At 37.3% G+C, this 16,297-nt stretch overlaps 1 protein-coding gene and 1 pseudogene across 1 annotated transcript in view; both read left to right on the top strand.

Annotated features, from left to right (window-relative positions):
- UNC13C (unc-13 homolog C) overlaps nt 1–16,297 on the top strand; it is a 706,632-nt gene that overhangs the window by 295,982 nt on the left and 394,353 nt on the right. The window contains exon 10 of the mRNA XM_060417920.1: nt 11,349–11,568. Coding sequence (XP_060273903.1) covers nt 11,349–11,568 — 220 coding nt within the window. The remainder of the gene's footprint in view (nt 1–11,348; nt 11,569–16,297) is intronic.
- Nucleotides 4,676–5,355, top strand: LOC121819978 (olfactory receptor 5H1-like; annotated as a pseudogene).

The following is a 16,297-nucleotide window of genomic DNA, read 5'->3' as shown; positions in this document are numbered from 1 at the left end:
CAATTCATCTAAAAATCCCTGCCACTATGATGCTTATAATGTAGTGAAAGGAGAGCTGAGATAACAGTCACCCAATGACTGTTGCCATGGTTCTTAATAGAAGCTCTTAGTTGGTGGGGTATTTAAATTAAGACAGGCTTAGATGATGGTTATGGGAAACTCAGAGTGAAGAACCCAAATCACCAAGGCTAAAAGAGATTCTCAAACAAAGTTTTTGTTCTATCTGGGTCGATGGCCATGTTTAGGAGGCTGGCCTAAGGGCATGCTTATAGAGTGTGTGAATTCTCACTAAGGGTTGATTTGTCTAGGAATATAGAGGTCCTTCTTCCAATACAGGGTTCAGGCAAAAGTAAAGGGACTGGCAAGAACTAGGTATGAGAGTGATCAGGAAGTCAGACCTGGGCCCTATTCCTAGCATGACACTATAAGAATACATGGGAGAAGGAAACAGTTTAGAACCACCTGCCTAGTAGCTGGGATTCAGTCTGGAAGTTGAAGGCTCACAGTTCACCCAAGGAGTCTGGGGTCCTGCTCAGAAACAGGAATCCTTTCAAATGATTGTTGAAGTGATGTGATCTGAGTTTGAATCTCAGCTCCACCTCTTACTGCTTTTCAGGACTCATTTCTTATCATTGCACTTTATCTCTCTCAGACTCATGCTTAAATTAATGCAATAATACTTATTTCACAATGAGTGAGAATTACGGAAATGTCTTGCCAGGCACAGCAATGGCCGTCAGGGCAGTGAGGTAGGAACTTAAGGTGAAGAATGCAGAGTACGTGCTGAGCCCAGTGCATCCCTGTCACCTTTGCAACTGAGCGGCAGGTTGCAGGGAGTATTGACAGGGGCTTCATTACAAGTAGTGTTGCTACTGGTCTTGCTTCTTGCCTTCTTCAAGAGCATGGTCCTAGGCTTGAGAAAATTGTTGGTCCAAGTCCACCATTTATTAACTGAGGGAACTTGGGCAAGTTACTGAAATTTTTTTGGCTTCAATTTTCTCATATATTTGCTAATTATGTAAAATGTTTGCATCCATATTCATTAGTAAAATGGCGTATGGTTTACCATGTCTTTGAACAATCATGGCATCAATAATAAATTAATTTTGTTAAATAAGCTAGAGAGCTTTCTTTTTTGTCACTTCTCTGGGAGGATCTATGTGAAATGAGTGTTGCTATACCTTGACAGACTGACAAAATTTGCCTCTTAAAACCATCTTGTAGTTTTGTTTTGGGAGGGGGTTTTATTTGTTTTATTTGAGGGTAGTTATTTGACTACTGAATCAATTTATTTTATATAACAGTTCTATTCCTGTTATTTAAACATTTGTTCTTGAGTCAATTTTGATAATTTATATTTTCCCAAAGGTTGTCTTTTTTTCTAAATTTTCAGATTGAATACCATCAAATTGTTCATATAACTGTATCATTCATAAAAGCTTGAGCTGTTTTTATCTTATTTATTTGTACTTTTTTCTCTTTTGTAAATCAGTATACAAGAGATTCTCTGGCATTGGTTGACTCCATATTGTTGATTTGCTTTCTGCTTCATTTATTTCTGCTCTTGTCTTATTTGAATTCATCGTCTGCTGTTTGTATTTGTCCTGAAACTACTTTTCTAACTTATTAAGTTGACTATGTAGTTTGTTAATTTTTATTGTTGCTGTTAACTATTGTTGTTCAGTCACTAAGTCCTGTTTGACTCTTTGCAACCCCATGAACCACAGCATGCCAATCTTCCCTGTCCTTCAGTATCTTCCAGAGTTTGCTCACACTCATGTCCATTGAGTCAGCAATGCCTTCCAACCGTTTCATCCTCTGTTGCACCTTTATCCTCTTGCCCTCAATCTTTCCCAGCATCAGGATCTTTAGCTATTGCATACATACAAAATACATACAGCATCAACAAAGTGAAAAACAGTACAAACACCTGTATATCCATCACTTAGCTTTGAAAAGAGAATATTTCCACCCTCTGTGTATTCCTTTCTCAATTTCTTCCTCCTTCCAAACTTCAAAGATTTTATATCTATCATTTTATTGCTTTTGTTTATATTTTTAACCACATGTGTATAACTTAATTTTCTTTTTGTCTTTCCTAACATATGCATTTAAAGCTATCCATTTTCCTCTTAGCACACTTTAGCTGCATTGTACAAATTTTGATATATAGTACTTTTATTGTTGTTTAGGTAGAATTGTTTCGTAAATGGTCCAGTGATTAGTATTTTGACCCATCAGTTATATGGAAAGTGTGTTCATTAATATTCCGAAGATAAGGGCTTTATTTTGTCACTGCATTGTATTCAAAGGAGAAGGACTGTACTTCAGTCTTTCTTATTTAATTGAGGATTTCTGGGCTTCCCTGGTGGCTCAGACAGTAAAGTGTCTGCCCACAGTGTGGGAGACCTGGGTTCGATCCCTGGGTCAGGAAGATCCTGTGGAAAAGGAAATGACAACCCACTCCAGTACTCTTGCCTGGAAAATCCCATGAACTGAGGAGTCTGATAGGCTATAGTCCATGGGGTCTCAAAGAGTCAGACATGACTGATCGACTTCACTTTCACTGTTGCTTAATAGCTTAATACATGATCAGCATTATAGATATCACATCTGAGCTTTTCTGTTTTAGTACATAAGTTTGGGGGCTTCTATATCTCTAATAATTTCTTTCAACTTTTGCTAGTTGACCCTAATAATCTTTTAAATGTTTTTTCCTTAAAAATATTCTATGTGATATTAATACAGCTACACTAAATTTTAATTAATTCAGTTGGTAAAGAATCCACTTGCAATACAGGAGACCCCAGTTCAATTCCTGTGTCAGGAAGATCTGTGGAGAAGGGATAGGCTACCCACTTCAATATTCTTGGGCTTCCCTTGTGGCTCAGCTGGTAAAGAATCCACCTGCAATGCAGGAGACCTGGGTTTGATTCCAGGCTTGGAAAGATCCCCTGGAGAAGGGAAAGGCTACCCACTCCAGGATTCTGGGTCACAAAGAGTTGGAAATAACTGAGTGATTTTCACTTTCACTAAATTAGGTTTGTATCCTCCTTGACAGAACCTTTTCTAGCCCTTTATTTACATTTTATTGTGTCTTTATTCATATCTTATAGAAAAACAACTTGATTTTAAAATGTAATTTCAGCATTTTCCTTTTTATGGGTGAATTCTATTTTGTGGGTGAATTAGTTCTATTACTTTTTAAAATTTACTATTTCTCTTCATTTTACTCTGTTTCCTTTCTAGGTTTATTTTCTGTAGATTGAGTTTACTTTCCCTGTTTTCCATTAATTAGATTGAAGTTATCTATACTATTTATTTTAATAAAGTAGATAAGTTTTAAATGTTTAATTTAAATACTTTTCAAATTTTAAAGTTGATCAATGATCCTGTCTTAAATACACACACACACAGGCACAAACACACACATATATAGAGAGAGAGATCTGAAAGTGCTTAGGCTTTGATTACTACCCTCAGTGCCCACATTAGGTAGGAGGCAAGTCTTAATGTCATGTCTGAAAATTATATGAAAAGCCCAAGGTCAAAGCCCATGGACTTTAACTGGATTCATTCCAAACATATCTCCTAGGTTTCCAGAGATTCCACTTTTGTAATTTTGTCATTAAGATCCTTTTAAAAAACTTTCTGAGATAACTGGGGAATCTGTTTCTTTTGAGCCCCTTCTATATAGTAAAATGTTTTATTTTTTCCCACAAAAAACAGTAAAATATTTTTTGTTTTTTCTGGCTAGGTTGCCTGATTAGTTTTTCAATATACAAAATGAATATGGTAATATTTCTAGAAGATTGTTGGGGAAATAAAATGAGATAAATTGAGAGCACTTCAACCATTTTGGACACATGGTGAAAAGTGAGTGTTGCTTGCTCAGTCATGTCCAACTCTTTCTACCTCATAGACTGTAGCCAACCAGGCTTCTCTGTCCATGGAATTCTCCAGGCAAGAATACTGGAGTGGGTTGCCACTGCCTTCTCCTGGGGCTCTTCCTGACCCAAGGATCAAACCTGGGTCTCCCCCATTACAGGCAAATTCTTTACTGTTTGAGCCCCCAGGGGAGCCCCTTGGACACATAAATATGTAGTAAATATTAGTTATTATTTTTATGATTGTCTGCTTTTACCACACAGCTTTCCATAGATGCATGAGTGACTTTCTTAGTTACAAAAGAGAACAGTAGAATAGGTTCCCTTTAGGAGAGATGCTCACCCCTTTCCCTCATTTTCTTTTATAGTATCTGAATCCTCTTTCATGACCTCCATCAGAAGATTTATAAAAACTCAGTCTCTGCCCCAACTGATGAGAACTAGACCTTTCCACAATAAGATGTCCAAACTTTCCCCCAGTGGAGAATTTCACATTATTTTTGGCCTCTTATATTTAATAAGTTACTTATCTTATACCACTTTCTTTATGTATATATATTCATTGAATGCTTGAATTGGAGAAAACCCAATACTTATAGTACATGACAAATTTGTCCTAATTTGTTATCAGATCAAATTCCTTGTCATGTATTGGCATGAAACAAAATTATCTTTTTTTTTTGTTAGTTTATGGTTTTATTTATATTAGCCTAACTAAATCTTTTTTTTTTAATCTTCTGATATATATTCTTTTCACATTTACTGCATTGTTTTCTAGACCATCTAATAAGGATATAGAAATGAAAAAAGCAACATTGCTGATGGAGTTTTTTCTCACAGGACTTAAGTATTAACCACAGTGGCAAATCCCCTTGTTCTTGTTGTTCTCGGTGATATACCTCATCACCACTGTGGGAAACCTTGGTCTGATTGTTCTCTTCTGCAATGACCCTCACCTTCACATTCTCATCTTAATCCTTGGAAAATTGGCCTTTGTTGATGCCTGGATATCCTCCATAGTGACTCCAAAGATGGTGGTCAACTTCTGTGGCAAGAGCAAAATTATCTCTCTCACTGAATGCAAGTTACACATTTTTCCCCTTGCAATCAGTGTAACCACAGAATGCCAGCTTTTTGCTGGCAACAATGGCATACGATTGCTATGTGGCCATAGGCAAACCAGTGATACTATCCAGTGATTATGACAAATAGACTGTGCATCTGGCTACTAGCTTTGTCATTTTTAGGTGGTATTTCTCATGCCATACTTCATAATACTTTTTTATTCAAATTAACGTTTTGTGATTCCATCATAGTATAGCACTTTTACTGTGATATTATACCATTGTTTAAGATGTCCTGTACTGACCCTTCCATTAATTTTCTGATAGTAGTTATTTTCTCTGGATCATTACAGGTGTTCACCTTTCTCATTGTTCTTGTGCCTTATTCACTTGTTCTCTTTACAATTTTATTTTATTTTTTAATTTAATTTATTTTATTTTATTTTTTTACTTTATTTTACTTTACAATACTGTATTGGTTTTGCCATACATTGACATGAATCCGCCACGGGTGTACATGAGTTCCCAATCCTGAACCCCTCTCCCACCCCATATCATCTCTCTGGGTCATCCCCGTGCACCAGCCCCAAGCATCCTGTACCCTGTATTGAACATAGACTGGCGATTCATTTCTTACATGATAGTATACATGTTTCAATATCACTGGAGCCGATTATGCAGAGTGAAGTAAGCCAGAAAGAAAAATACCAATACAGTATACTAACACATATATATAGAATTTAGAAAGATGGTAAGGATAACCCTGTATGCGAGACAGCAAAAAATCATCTTTTAAAATGTATATCCTGTATTGTCCTCTTCTTAAATTATTGAATCATCTATTTTATCACTGTTCTACACTCTTTATTTGGACTCAATCTATTAGTTACTTAAGTCAGTGGTAATGTGACTAAAACGATGTGAGTAAGAACAAATTACATAAAGTGTTCCATGTAGAGGCACATAACTTTTAGTCTGTGTACATTCTGCTGTAAAAATTTTGCCTGACTAATTTTACCTTCTGGTGTCAATCTTATGTAATGATTAGTCTGATAAAAAAATCAGTCATGAAATTATGTCTGTTTTTATGCTCAGGATCTTATTCTACCATTGTTCTGTCCTCATTACAAATTTCAAAGGGCACATTTATCTAACCTTTGCTCTGCAAATCTTTCTGATGCTTTTGTCCAGAAATAGCAAATGATACCTCAGTCAGTTCAGTTCAGTTCAGTCGCTCAGTTGTGTCTGACTCTTTGCAACCCCATGAATCACAGCACGCCAGCCCTCGCTGTCCATCACCATCTCCCGGAGTTCACTCAGACTCATGTCCATTGAGTCAGTGATGCCATCCAGCCATCTCATCCTCGGTCGTCCCCTTCTCCTCCTGCCCCCAATCCTTCCCAGCATCAGAGTCTTTTCCAGTGAGTCAATTCTTTGCATGAGGTGGTCAAAGTACTGGAGTTTCAGCTTCAGCATCATTCCTTCCAAAGAAATCCCAGGGCTGATCTCCTTCAGAATGGACTGGTTGGATCACCTTGCAGTCCAAGGGACTCTCAAGAGTCTTCTCCAACACCACAGTACAAAAGCATCAATTCTTCGGCACTCAGCCTTCTTCACAGTCCAACTCTCACATCCATACATGACCACTGGAAAAACCATAGAGGGTAATAAATTGATTCTTTTCTAAAAAGCATCCATTAAGCACATGAAATACACTTCAAAACAGAAAGCATACTTTTTCCCTAGAATTATCAAAATGTGATTGTTTTTAAGTAGAAGAAAATGATGGTTTGCATATTCCTATGAGGGAGTATGAGAAGAAAAATAGAACTTTATTAGTTAAGTCATTGGTTAACATGGGGGCGGGGGGAGAGAAAAGGTATGTGGCAAATGGAGGCAGCCAAGCTTTGTTCCTGGTTTAAGTGTCAACAGTTGGTAGATTGGAATTTTGGTGGCCCCAAAACACTGGTAATTGTTCTCGGTAGGAGGCTTGACTGCTTTATTTCTTGGACTCATTCTAATTTCCCCATATAGCTGTCAATAGGAAAGGCAATTTCAGAGTCCTAATTGTTCAGGAAGTGATTTAGTAGAGCAACTTGCTTTAAATTTCAGTTTCTCAGAGCAGGAATTTTAAACAAAATCTATGTATAAAATATGTGCATCTTCCCCTTTGTAGTCCATACGTCATACTTGGTTACTAAGTCTTATCTGAGTGATGGTGTTCCTTGTTCTCATTTCTACAGATCAAGGCACTGTTGAAACACAATAAAATGGCCGTATTTTCTGAAATCACTTCAGTAGTATAAAAGTAATTGTTATTATTTTTTACTTCTCTGAAAAAGCCTGATGTCCTGACTATAAATATAAAAATTACTGGAAGAATATGGGTCAAACTATGCCTAAATTTGAAAGATTAAGCTATTTTTTATTTTAGTGCTTTTTCGGTTTATAAATTACTTCTGCAGTGAGCATAGATTTTATTATTATCCCAACATACATTTTAGCTAATAATAATACATTGACTGTACAAGATTTGAAAAGTTTAGAAACATTTAGAATAGATTAGTGGCAAGTCTCCCAAATCTCTGAATCCACTCTATCAGTCCTAATTCCAGTAATTAGGATTCTGCTTGTCCTTCGAACCATCTTCTCCATACGTCTGGTTCCTTGTTTACCTAGGCCAGAGACCCTGTCTTGATAACATAATTCCCAGTCCCCATCCTTTCACATCAGTTAGCATCCTATTACCTGCACCAAGTTATCTTTCTGTCTACTCTGAGTACTTGTATGCGTGGGTATATATTGTATATTTTTTCTCTTCTAGTTAATCATTTCTTAATCAAAGCTAAGTGGCAGACTTCCATTTCCCATGGCTCATTTTAGGGTTTTCTTTTGTTTTCTTCTCTTTTGTTCTTATTCCGTGCCCCATATCCGAGGTTTTCACCTTACTCCACAAAAGCTATGTTGTTGTAATCTTATTTGATCTGCTGTTATTTTGCTGCTAAAAATACACTCTTTCCCTCAGTATACCATATTCCCCTGAGATGATCATATCAGATTTATTTTTCCATGCTTTCCTTAGCTATTGATTTCCTGAATTTCTATATTGACCATCATTCTCTCTTATGCTTTGCTGGAATAAGAAATATTTTCATAAACCATTTATTTTAGAGTGATTTTCAGCTTTAGTAAACACATGCCCATATCCCCAAAATCAAGAATGTAAAATTCATATTTTCATTTTCTTAAGACTGGGGACATATACCCTCTAGTGAAGTATCTTATGTTTTTGTCCAGCTTCTATAGCTTTCAAATGTTATGGATTATTTTAATGCCCTATTCAATTGATTTTTGATGTGCTGTCTGATAAATTTTCCATGTTTCTTCTTTTTTGAAATGGGCTTCTCTTCTCATGAAATGGACCATGACTCTTTAACCAAAACAAACATTTCAATTTCAATGAAACCTTCTCAGCTGTCTATCAAAACCATCTTTCACTTGTTTTCCTTCAACATGTGTAATATTTTAGCAAGTGTTCCTTATATTAATACTATAGCCTAAAAATTTAGAGGACTGATTGTATATCACTTGAATTCAATAAAAAGAAAAGGGACATAAAGGATTAGATTAAATGTGTTAATCATTAAATTTAAATTGTGTGGATAAATTCATATTAGAAAGCAACTGCTTGCCTAGCTCTGGCTTCTCTGATAGATCAATTGGTAAAGAATCTGTCTGCAATGCAGGATACCCTGGTTCTATCCCTGGGTCAGGAAGATCTGCTGGAGAAGGAATAGGCTACCCACTCCAGTATTCTTGGGCTTCCCTTGTGGTTCAGCTAGTAAAGAATCTGCCCAACTCTGCTTTCTAAGTTAATATGTATCTCTCTCTTTTCTTATGTTCAGTAGCAGACTCTGTTCTATTCCTACCTAGTGTTCCAGTTAGAGTTGTTGTTCTTTCCCCCTACTAAGATAACAAATTATACAATTGCAAATACACCTGAACTCCAATCTTGGTGTTTCGTTTTTTGTTTTTTGTTTTTTTTTTTTTTTTTTAGCTAAATCAACAATTCTGTACCATGCACACACACACACACATCACACAGTCCCCCAGGCCCTCAGCTCAGAACATAAAACTGTCTATGTAGAACTAATGGTATATCTCTTATGCCAAGAATCATTCACTTCACTTCAAAGATATTGAATATCACTCTGCAAGGCAGTAAAGGGGAAGCAAAGATGAATAATACATGCTTCTAAATCTAATAGAATTCTTAACAATTCTTTTCAAGACATGACATCTTCATTACAGAATGAAACCAAGAGATTTATTGACTCAGATTATCTTTATTGAAAAGTGATGGATCCACTTGTTCTATGTAAACGCTAACACAGGGTTCCCCTGCTGGAGAAGTTCCCGTATTTTGAACACACTTTTGGTGTGTAGACTCACTTGAAATGTAAAGAAATTTGATCGACACTCACTGAGTAGCAAGGCTGCATCTTGGTTTTTAAAAGATAGAAAAAGATAGAAACATTTTTAGTGAAGATTAGCTTCCTGGTACGGAAACTCCTTGTACCATTACCAGACATATTCTAGGGAAACGCCTGGTGAGGCGAATTACTGATAAAAGGAAAAGTGCTGTTTCCATACTTTGGAATTGAAGAATAATAGAAAGGTAGCCATTTCAACACTGTGGGAAGATAGTCTGAAATGAGACTTAAGGATGATTAATGAAAAACACAAGCACTTCCCTTCTATTGTTGCTTATCAGTTAGACTCCTACAGGATTTATGTAAACAACTATTCATCAGGCATCAGGTGGCTGTGGGGAATTATTTATAAATGTAACTTCAGAGAGTGCTGGTCTTTCTCCCCAGCAAGTCACCAGCAGAGTGGGAAATGAGAAGCAAAGAGACTCATCTAAACAAATCTGCAGTATGAGCACTCTTACTTAGCATTTATTCAGTGTTTGAAGTCTATGGGCTGTATTTGTTACTGTCACACTGATCATCAACACACAGTAGACAGGTAGAGCAGGAAATTGAGGATTAGAGAACTTAAGTCTCTCCATAGATTATAAGACTCTTAAGTAGCACAACATTCATTTCATGCCATGAAAAGATGTTGTGCCCTAACAATCAGAGACAAGACAGCTCCTGCCTTCTGAAGCCCATTTCAACTGTCATGTGACAGAGCCTATGCTCAGGAGCTCAGGCCTCTGGGCTCCTTGTTCAGTGCTCACTTCACCAATGGCTTCCATGTACTGTTAAAAATTATCTCTGTTCAGTCATCTATAAAGATGTGGATGGAACTAGAGTCTGTCATACAAAGTGAGTAAGACAGAAAGAGGAAAACAAATACTGTATTTTACTGCATATACATGGAATCTAGAAAAATGGTACAGATTATCATATTTACAGGGCAAGAGTAGCGATGGAGACATAGAGAATGAACAAGTGGACACAATGGGGAGAGGAGTGGAATTAATTGGGAGATTAGCACTGACATATATATACTACCATGTGTAAAATAGATAGCTAGTGGGAACCTGCTGTGTAACACAGGGAGGTCAGCTCTGTGATGACTTGATGGGTGGGATGGGGTGGTGAGGGAAACCACAGAGGCAGGGGATATATGTATACATAAAGCTGATTCACTTTGCTATACAGCAGAAACTAACACAACATCACAAAGCAATTATATCCCAATAAATTTAAATATATATATCCCTTTAAGGCAGTGAAAGCAATTCCCTGTAGAAAGATCTATAGAATTATACTACGGAATTGGGGAGGGGTGTCATGTTACAGAGAATGTCATGTTAGAATCAGGGAGGCGAGGCCTGGTTAAGATACAAAGGAGGAGTGAGGGGTGTCTGTAGAAGTTTAAAATCAACACTCAGAATACTTGCCATGACATTATTATTTTACCAAGAACCAACTTAGACCAAGGATAGTAATAGAAATTACTTTTGACTTTTGAATTGATGTTTCCTGAATATCTATCTCATGCCATAGACTAGATTAGGATTGATCAAGCAGTGAGCATGATGTTCATCATCCTTGTGCTCATGAAGTAACAGGATAGAAGATGTAGTTACTATCAAGAAACCAGAGCTCCGTGCTGCCATGAAAGAACCTCGCACAGCAGTGGAGCCCAGTCCAATGTGAAAATTAGGGAATTTCTGTATTCAAATTACTGAATTGGGCCCTGGAGCATTGAAGGAAGAATACTTGAGCAGTCACTGTAATGACAGTCATCACTTAAATCAATAATTAGAGAGTCCTCTCAAAATAGCATTTTCAGGAAAAAGTGATAACGTGGTTTGTTTTATGTTGGCCTTCTCCAGATCCATTGATGTACCTTACATTGGTAACTTCTCTCACCTTCCCAGAAAATACATGTCTTCAAGAAGACGCTACAGGCACTGATCTACCCCATGTCCTCCACCACCCCGCACAACTTTGAGGTCTGGACGGCTACAACACCTACCTACTGTTACGAGTGTGAAGGGCTCCTATGGGGCATTGCCCGGCAAGGCATGAAGTGTTCGGAGTGTGGAGTGAAGTGCCATGAAAAGTGTCAGGACCTCCTGAATGCTGACTGTTTGCAAAGTGAGTACTCAGGTGAAGAAGCAGGTGTGCAGAGCTGGTCTCATCCTATGTATTTTCAGCCCTTGCTAATTCTCAACAAATCCTATCCAGTCACACAAAGTTATACACATTGCCCATCAATCACCTAACTGACTTGGTTGACCCTGGCACTGTCAGATTCCTCAGAATAACTACTTGGAGTTCAGTGGCACTTGGCCCAAGTAGAAAATTTCAAAGTGACTTCCAATCTGTGTTCTTACTTTTATCTCATAATAGCCCTACATGGTCAGTGGGAACATGTAAAGTCATGTTCCTCAAACAGGGTTGACGCATCCCTGAGGTGACAGTAACTGGAATTCTTTTCCAAGCCTGCTTGACTTCTGCCTTCTGCAAGCAAGCCCCATGCTCTTCTGCAGCCCCTGTGCAGACCTTGAAATTGGGAGGTCGTGTATCCGAATGTCAAAGACAAATCTAACTTACCAGATAGGTGACCTGGAAAAAGTTTTTCTAACTTCTCAGGGCTTCATTTTTCTTCCTTCAAATAAATAGGAATAATAAAATTTACCTTAGTGGTTTATTTTGAAGACTAAATGGGAAAGTTGCTGCAAAGAATCTGGCACATAGTAGATGCTCAGTGAATGTTAATGGCCTTTTCCATACTTTTACATTTCTGAATAAGTACATGTCACTTTGACTTTTATGACAGGTTATCTTAGATTTTTCATTTCTGAAAAAAGAAAACCCTTTATACTGGTACTTTAAATTAGGTCCTGAAATGCCAAAACTCTAAAACACATATTATTGACTTTTCACTGCTGAACTGATTTGTCTGCTGACCTTAAATAACTAAAAAAGTGCCACTGAAGAACTCTATTTAAACATGGATTTTCATTTCCAAATATGTTTTTCACATTTAATAGCGTCCCCTTTGTTATTTATTTGCATATGGTCAGTGTAAGGTGCATGGGTTGCCTGCAATTGAGGGAGGACAGAGGAAAATGTCAAAAGAGAGTTAAATCGCAAATGCTGGTATGGCCGGCTGTGGTAGTAACAATTCACACACATTGTACACTTTCCTCTACCTGATTAGTATTCTCCCTATACAGCCAGATCTATTGAGACTGTTAATGGTAATGAATGTGTTTTTTAAAGCAAAATAGTACGCCTTTAAAACATAAAATGTATACTTAGGAATGAATGCTTATAATGAAGGGAAACTGACTCAGTATTACCCAGCCAAGTTCCCTGCAACATCCCATCCTACAATTACACTTTAGTCTACCTCTTTTAAAAGTGAATTCTGAACCAGTGTCTTAAGAAACAATCATATTAGGGCAGTGATATTTTGAGAAAATAGGTAGGAAAAAATATTGCCATAAAGAAACTATGGCTTAGATCTCTTAAAGAAAAAAATGATGTAGGTCATACTTAAGAAATGAGCTCATTCTTCAGGTCTTTCAGAGAAGAGAGATGCCACCCACTCATAAGCTTTGGAAACATTTTCATAGTCTGTTTCCATCTCTTCAGATAGCATGCTTTATTTGGTAATGGTTAAATACATGTGGCAAGCTTTTCTTTGAAGTTATTCATTAAAATGTATGTAAACTGGAAGAATCAGAAACAGTACAAAAAAAATGAAATTAGATGTGTATCTCCCAGGAAAGGGATGTTTTCCTTAATAACTCCTTATATTTCCCTGAAATTCACATTCTCACACTGAATGGAAAGAGGTTTTGCTGATACATGAATTCAGCTTCACCACTTACCACATAACTATCAATAAAATTTAAAATTGTCCTAGCAAACTAATGTTCAAAATTCTCCAAGCTAGGCTTCAGTAGTACATGAACTGAGAACTATCAGATGTTTAAGCTGGATTTAGAAAAGGCAGAGGAACCAGATATCAAATTGTCAGCATCTGTGGGATCATAGAAAAAGAAAGAGAATTCCAGAAAAACATCTACTTCTGCTTTATTGACTATGCCAAAGCCTTTAACTGTGTGGGTCACAACAAACTGTGGAAAATTCTTAAAGACGTGGAAATACCAGACCACCTTACTTGCCTCCTGAGAAATCTGTATGAAGGTCGAGAAGCAACAGTTAGAACTGGACATGGAACAACGGACTGCTTTCAAATCGGAAAAGGAGTATGCCAAGGCTGTATATTGTCACCCTGCTTATTTAACTCATATGCAGAGTAAATCATGCAAAATGCTGGCAGGATGAAGCATGAAGTAGAATCTAGATTGCCGGGAGAAATATCCATAACCTCAGATATGTAGATGATACCACCCTTATGGCAGAAAGCAAAGAAGAACTAAAGAGCCTTGATGAAAATGAAACAGAATAGTGAAAAATCTGGCTTAAAACTCAACATTCAAAAAACTAAGACCATGGCATTCAGTCCCATCACTTCATGGCAAATAGACAGGGAAACAACAGAAACAGTGACAGACTTTATATTTTCTTGGGCTCTAAAATCACTGTAGATGGTGACTTCAGCCATGAAATTAAAAGACCCTTACTCCTTGGAAGAAAAGCTATGAAAAGCCTAGACGGCATATTAAAAAGCAGAGACATTACTTTGCCTACAAAGGTCGGTCTAGTGAAAGCTATGTTTTTTCCAGTAGTCATATAAGGATGTGAGAGTTGGACCATAAAGAAAGCTGAGTGTTGAAGAATTGGTGCTTTTGAACTGTGGTATTGAAGAAGACACTTGAGAGTCCCTTGGACTGCAAGGAGATCAAACCAGTGAACCCTAAAGGAAAAAAGCCCTGAATATTCACTGTAAGGACTGATGCTCAGCTCCAATACTTTGGCTACCTGATGCGAAGAACTGATGCAACTAGAAAAGACCCTGATGCTAAAAAAGGTTGAATGCAGGAGGAGAAGGAGATGAGAGAGGATGATATGGTTGAATGGCATCACTGACTCAATGGACATCAGTTTGAGTGAGTTCTGGAAGTTGCTGATGGACAGGGAAGCCTGGCATGCTGCAGTCCATGGGGTCGCAAAGAGTAGGACATGACAGAGCAAATGTACTGAACTATAGAATTAGTGATGTTTCCTTAAGAAACTTCTCTTTTCATTGCTTTAAGCAAAAAAAGTTTTTATGGTGGCACCTTGTTTGAAATAACCCCATGTGTGCCAAAATCAAAAGAAAAGGAGGGAATAAAAATTTAAAGAAGTGAGAGTTGGAAAGCATAGCTAATGCATTCTCCTGTAAACATAGGAGGTTCTTCAATTTCCTTCTCAAAATTATCATGTAATTTCTGTTTGAAAACCCATAGAGAAAATTTAACAATATGGCAGGCAATTTGTATTAGACAATTCTAGCTTATAAATTAAAATTTGAACCAATTTTAGTAACTGGTTCAAAATAACCTCTAGTAACTTCTATTGTTTTAAGCCAAATCTTACCTTTGAAGAAAATATTTAATAAATTGTCTCCTATCTTGTTTAATAGTTTTACAAGATAATAATCATTTTTAGATTTCTAGAACCCTCATTATGTTGCCAATTCTTTTCTGAAAATGTTGCTATCTGTCAATATACATACACACATACACAGAATAAAACAAAAGGAAGCAAAAAGTCTATATTTGGGTCTGACCAATGACCAATTCACAATAATGGATATTTAAAGTTACTTCATTTGAGTTTGGGATTTCAGTCTTATGGAATATTGGGTCTGTAACTTACACACTTGGAGTCAAGTGAAGTTAGAGCAGGTGATAAGCCCACCCACCACTGCAATACCTCCATGCATGTTCAGAGATTCATGGAAATGTCAGATGAGTTCCCCAAACAGCCTCATCTCAGTTCATGTCTGGCTGATTTTATTTGGAGGTTCTACACTTCACTGACTTCCTGGCCCAAGGCTACCATCCATGTGAAGTAGAAGGTAGAAACGGAGAATAGCAAAGAGAAACAGAGAAGCTTCAGAGAAGAGCACTGACCTGTCACAACCCTCTTTGCTCCAGGCCAGTAGGAGTGGCCAGATTTCATCTACTTTTTCTTAAATTAACTCATTTGTGTCCTGTTACTTGAAAATACATTTACTGTTTTTTGGAAACAGCATTTGATAATGGAAGAATTGACATACATCTAATGGAGAAATAGTTTCTCACCCTGAAGGATATATTTTTTTTTAAACTTCACAATGTTGTTTTAGTTTCTGCCATACAATGATGCAAATCAGCCATAATTATACGTATATCTCCTCCTTCTTGAGCCTGCCTCTCCTCCCCTCATCCCACTTCTCTAGGTCATCACAGAGTGCCAGCTGGGCTCCTTATGTTACACAGTAACTTCTCACCAGCTATCTATTTTGCACGCAGTAATGTATGTATGTTGATACTACTTTCTCCACTTGTCTCCCTCTTTCTCTCCCCGACTGTATCCTCAAATCAGTTCTCTATGTCTGCATCTTCATTCCTTCCCTTCAAATAGGCCCATCCACACCACTTTTCTAGATTCCATATATATGTATTAAATATACAATATTTGTTTTCCTTTTTAAAATTTATTGTAATTGGAGGCTAATTACAGTATTGTAGTGTTTTTTTTGCCATACATTGGCATGGATCAGTCATGGGTGTATGTGATCCCCATCCTGAACCCCCCTCCCACCTCCCCATCCCACCCGTCAGAATCATCCCAGTGCACCAGCCCTGAACATGCTATCTCATGCATTGAACCTGGACTGGCGATCTATTTCGCATAGGATAATACATATGTTTCAATGCTA

The sequence above is a fragment of the Ovis aries genome, chromosome 7 (genome assembly GCF_016772045.2).
Source record: "Ovis aries strain OAR_USU_Benz2616 breed Rambouillet chromosome 7, ARS-UI_Ramb_v3.0, whole genome shotgun sequence".
Lineage (NCBI taxonomy): Eukaryota > Metazoa > Chordata > Mammalia > Artiodactyla > Bovidae > Ovis > Ovis aries.
The sequence above is the reverse complement of the archived record's forward strand: the minus strand, read 5'-3'. Positions and strand labels throughout refer to the sequence as shown.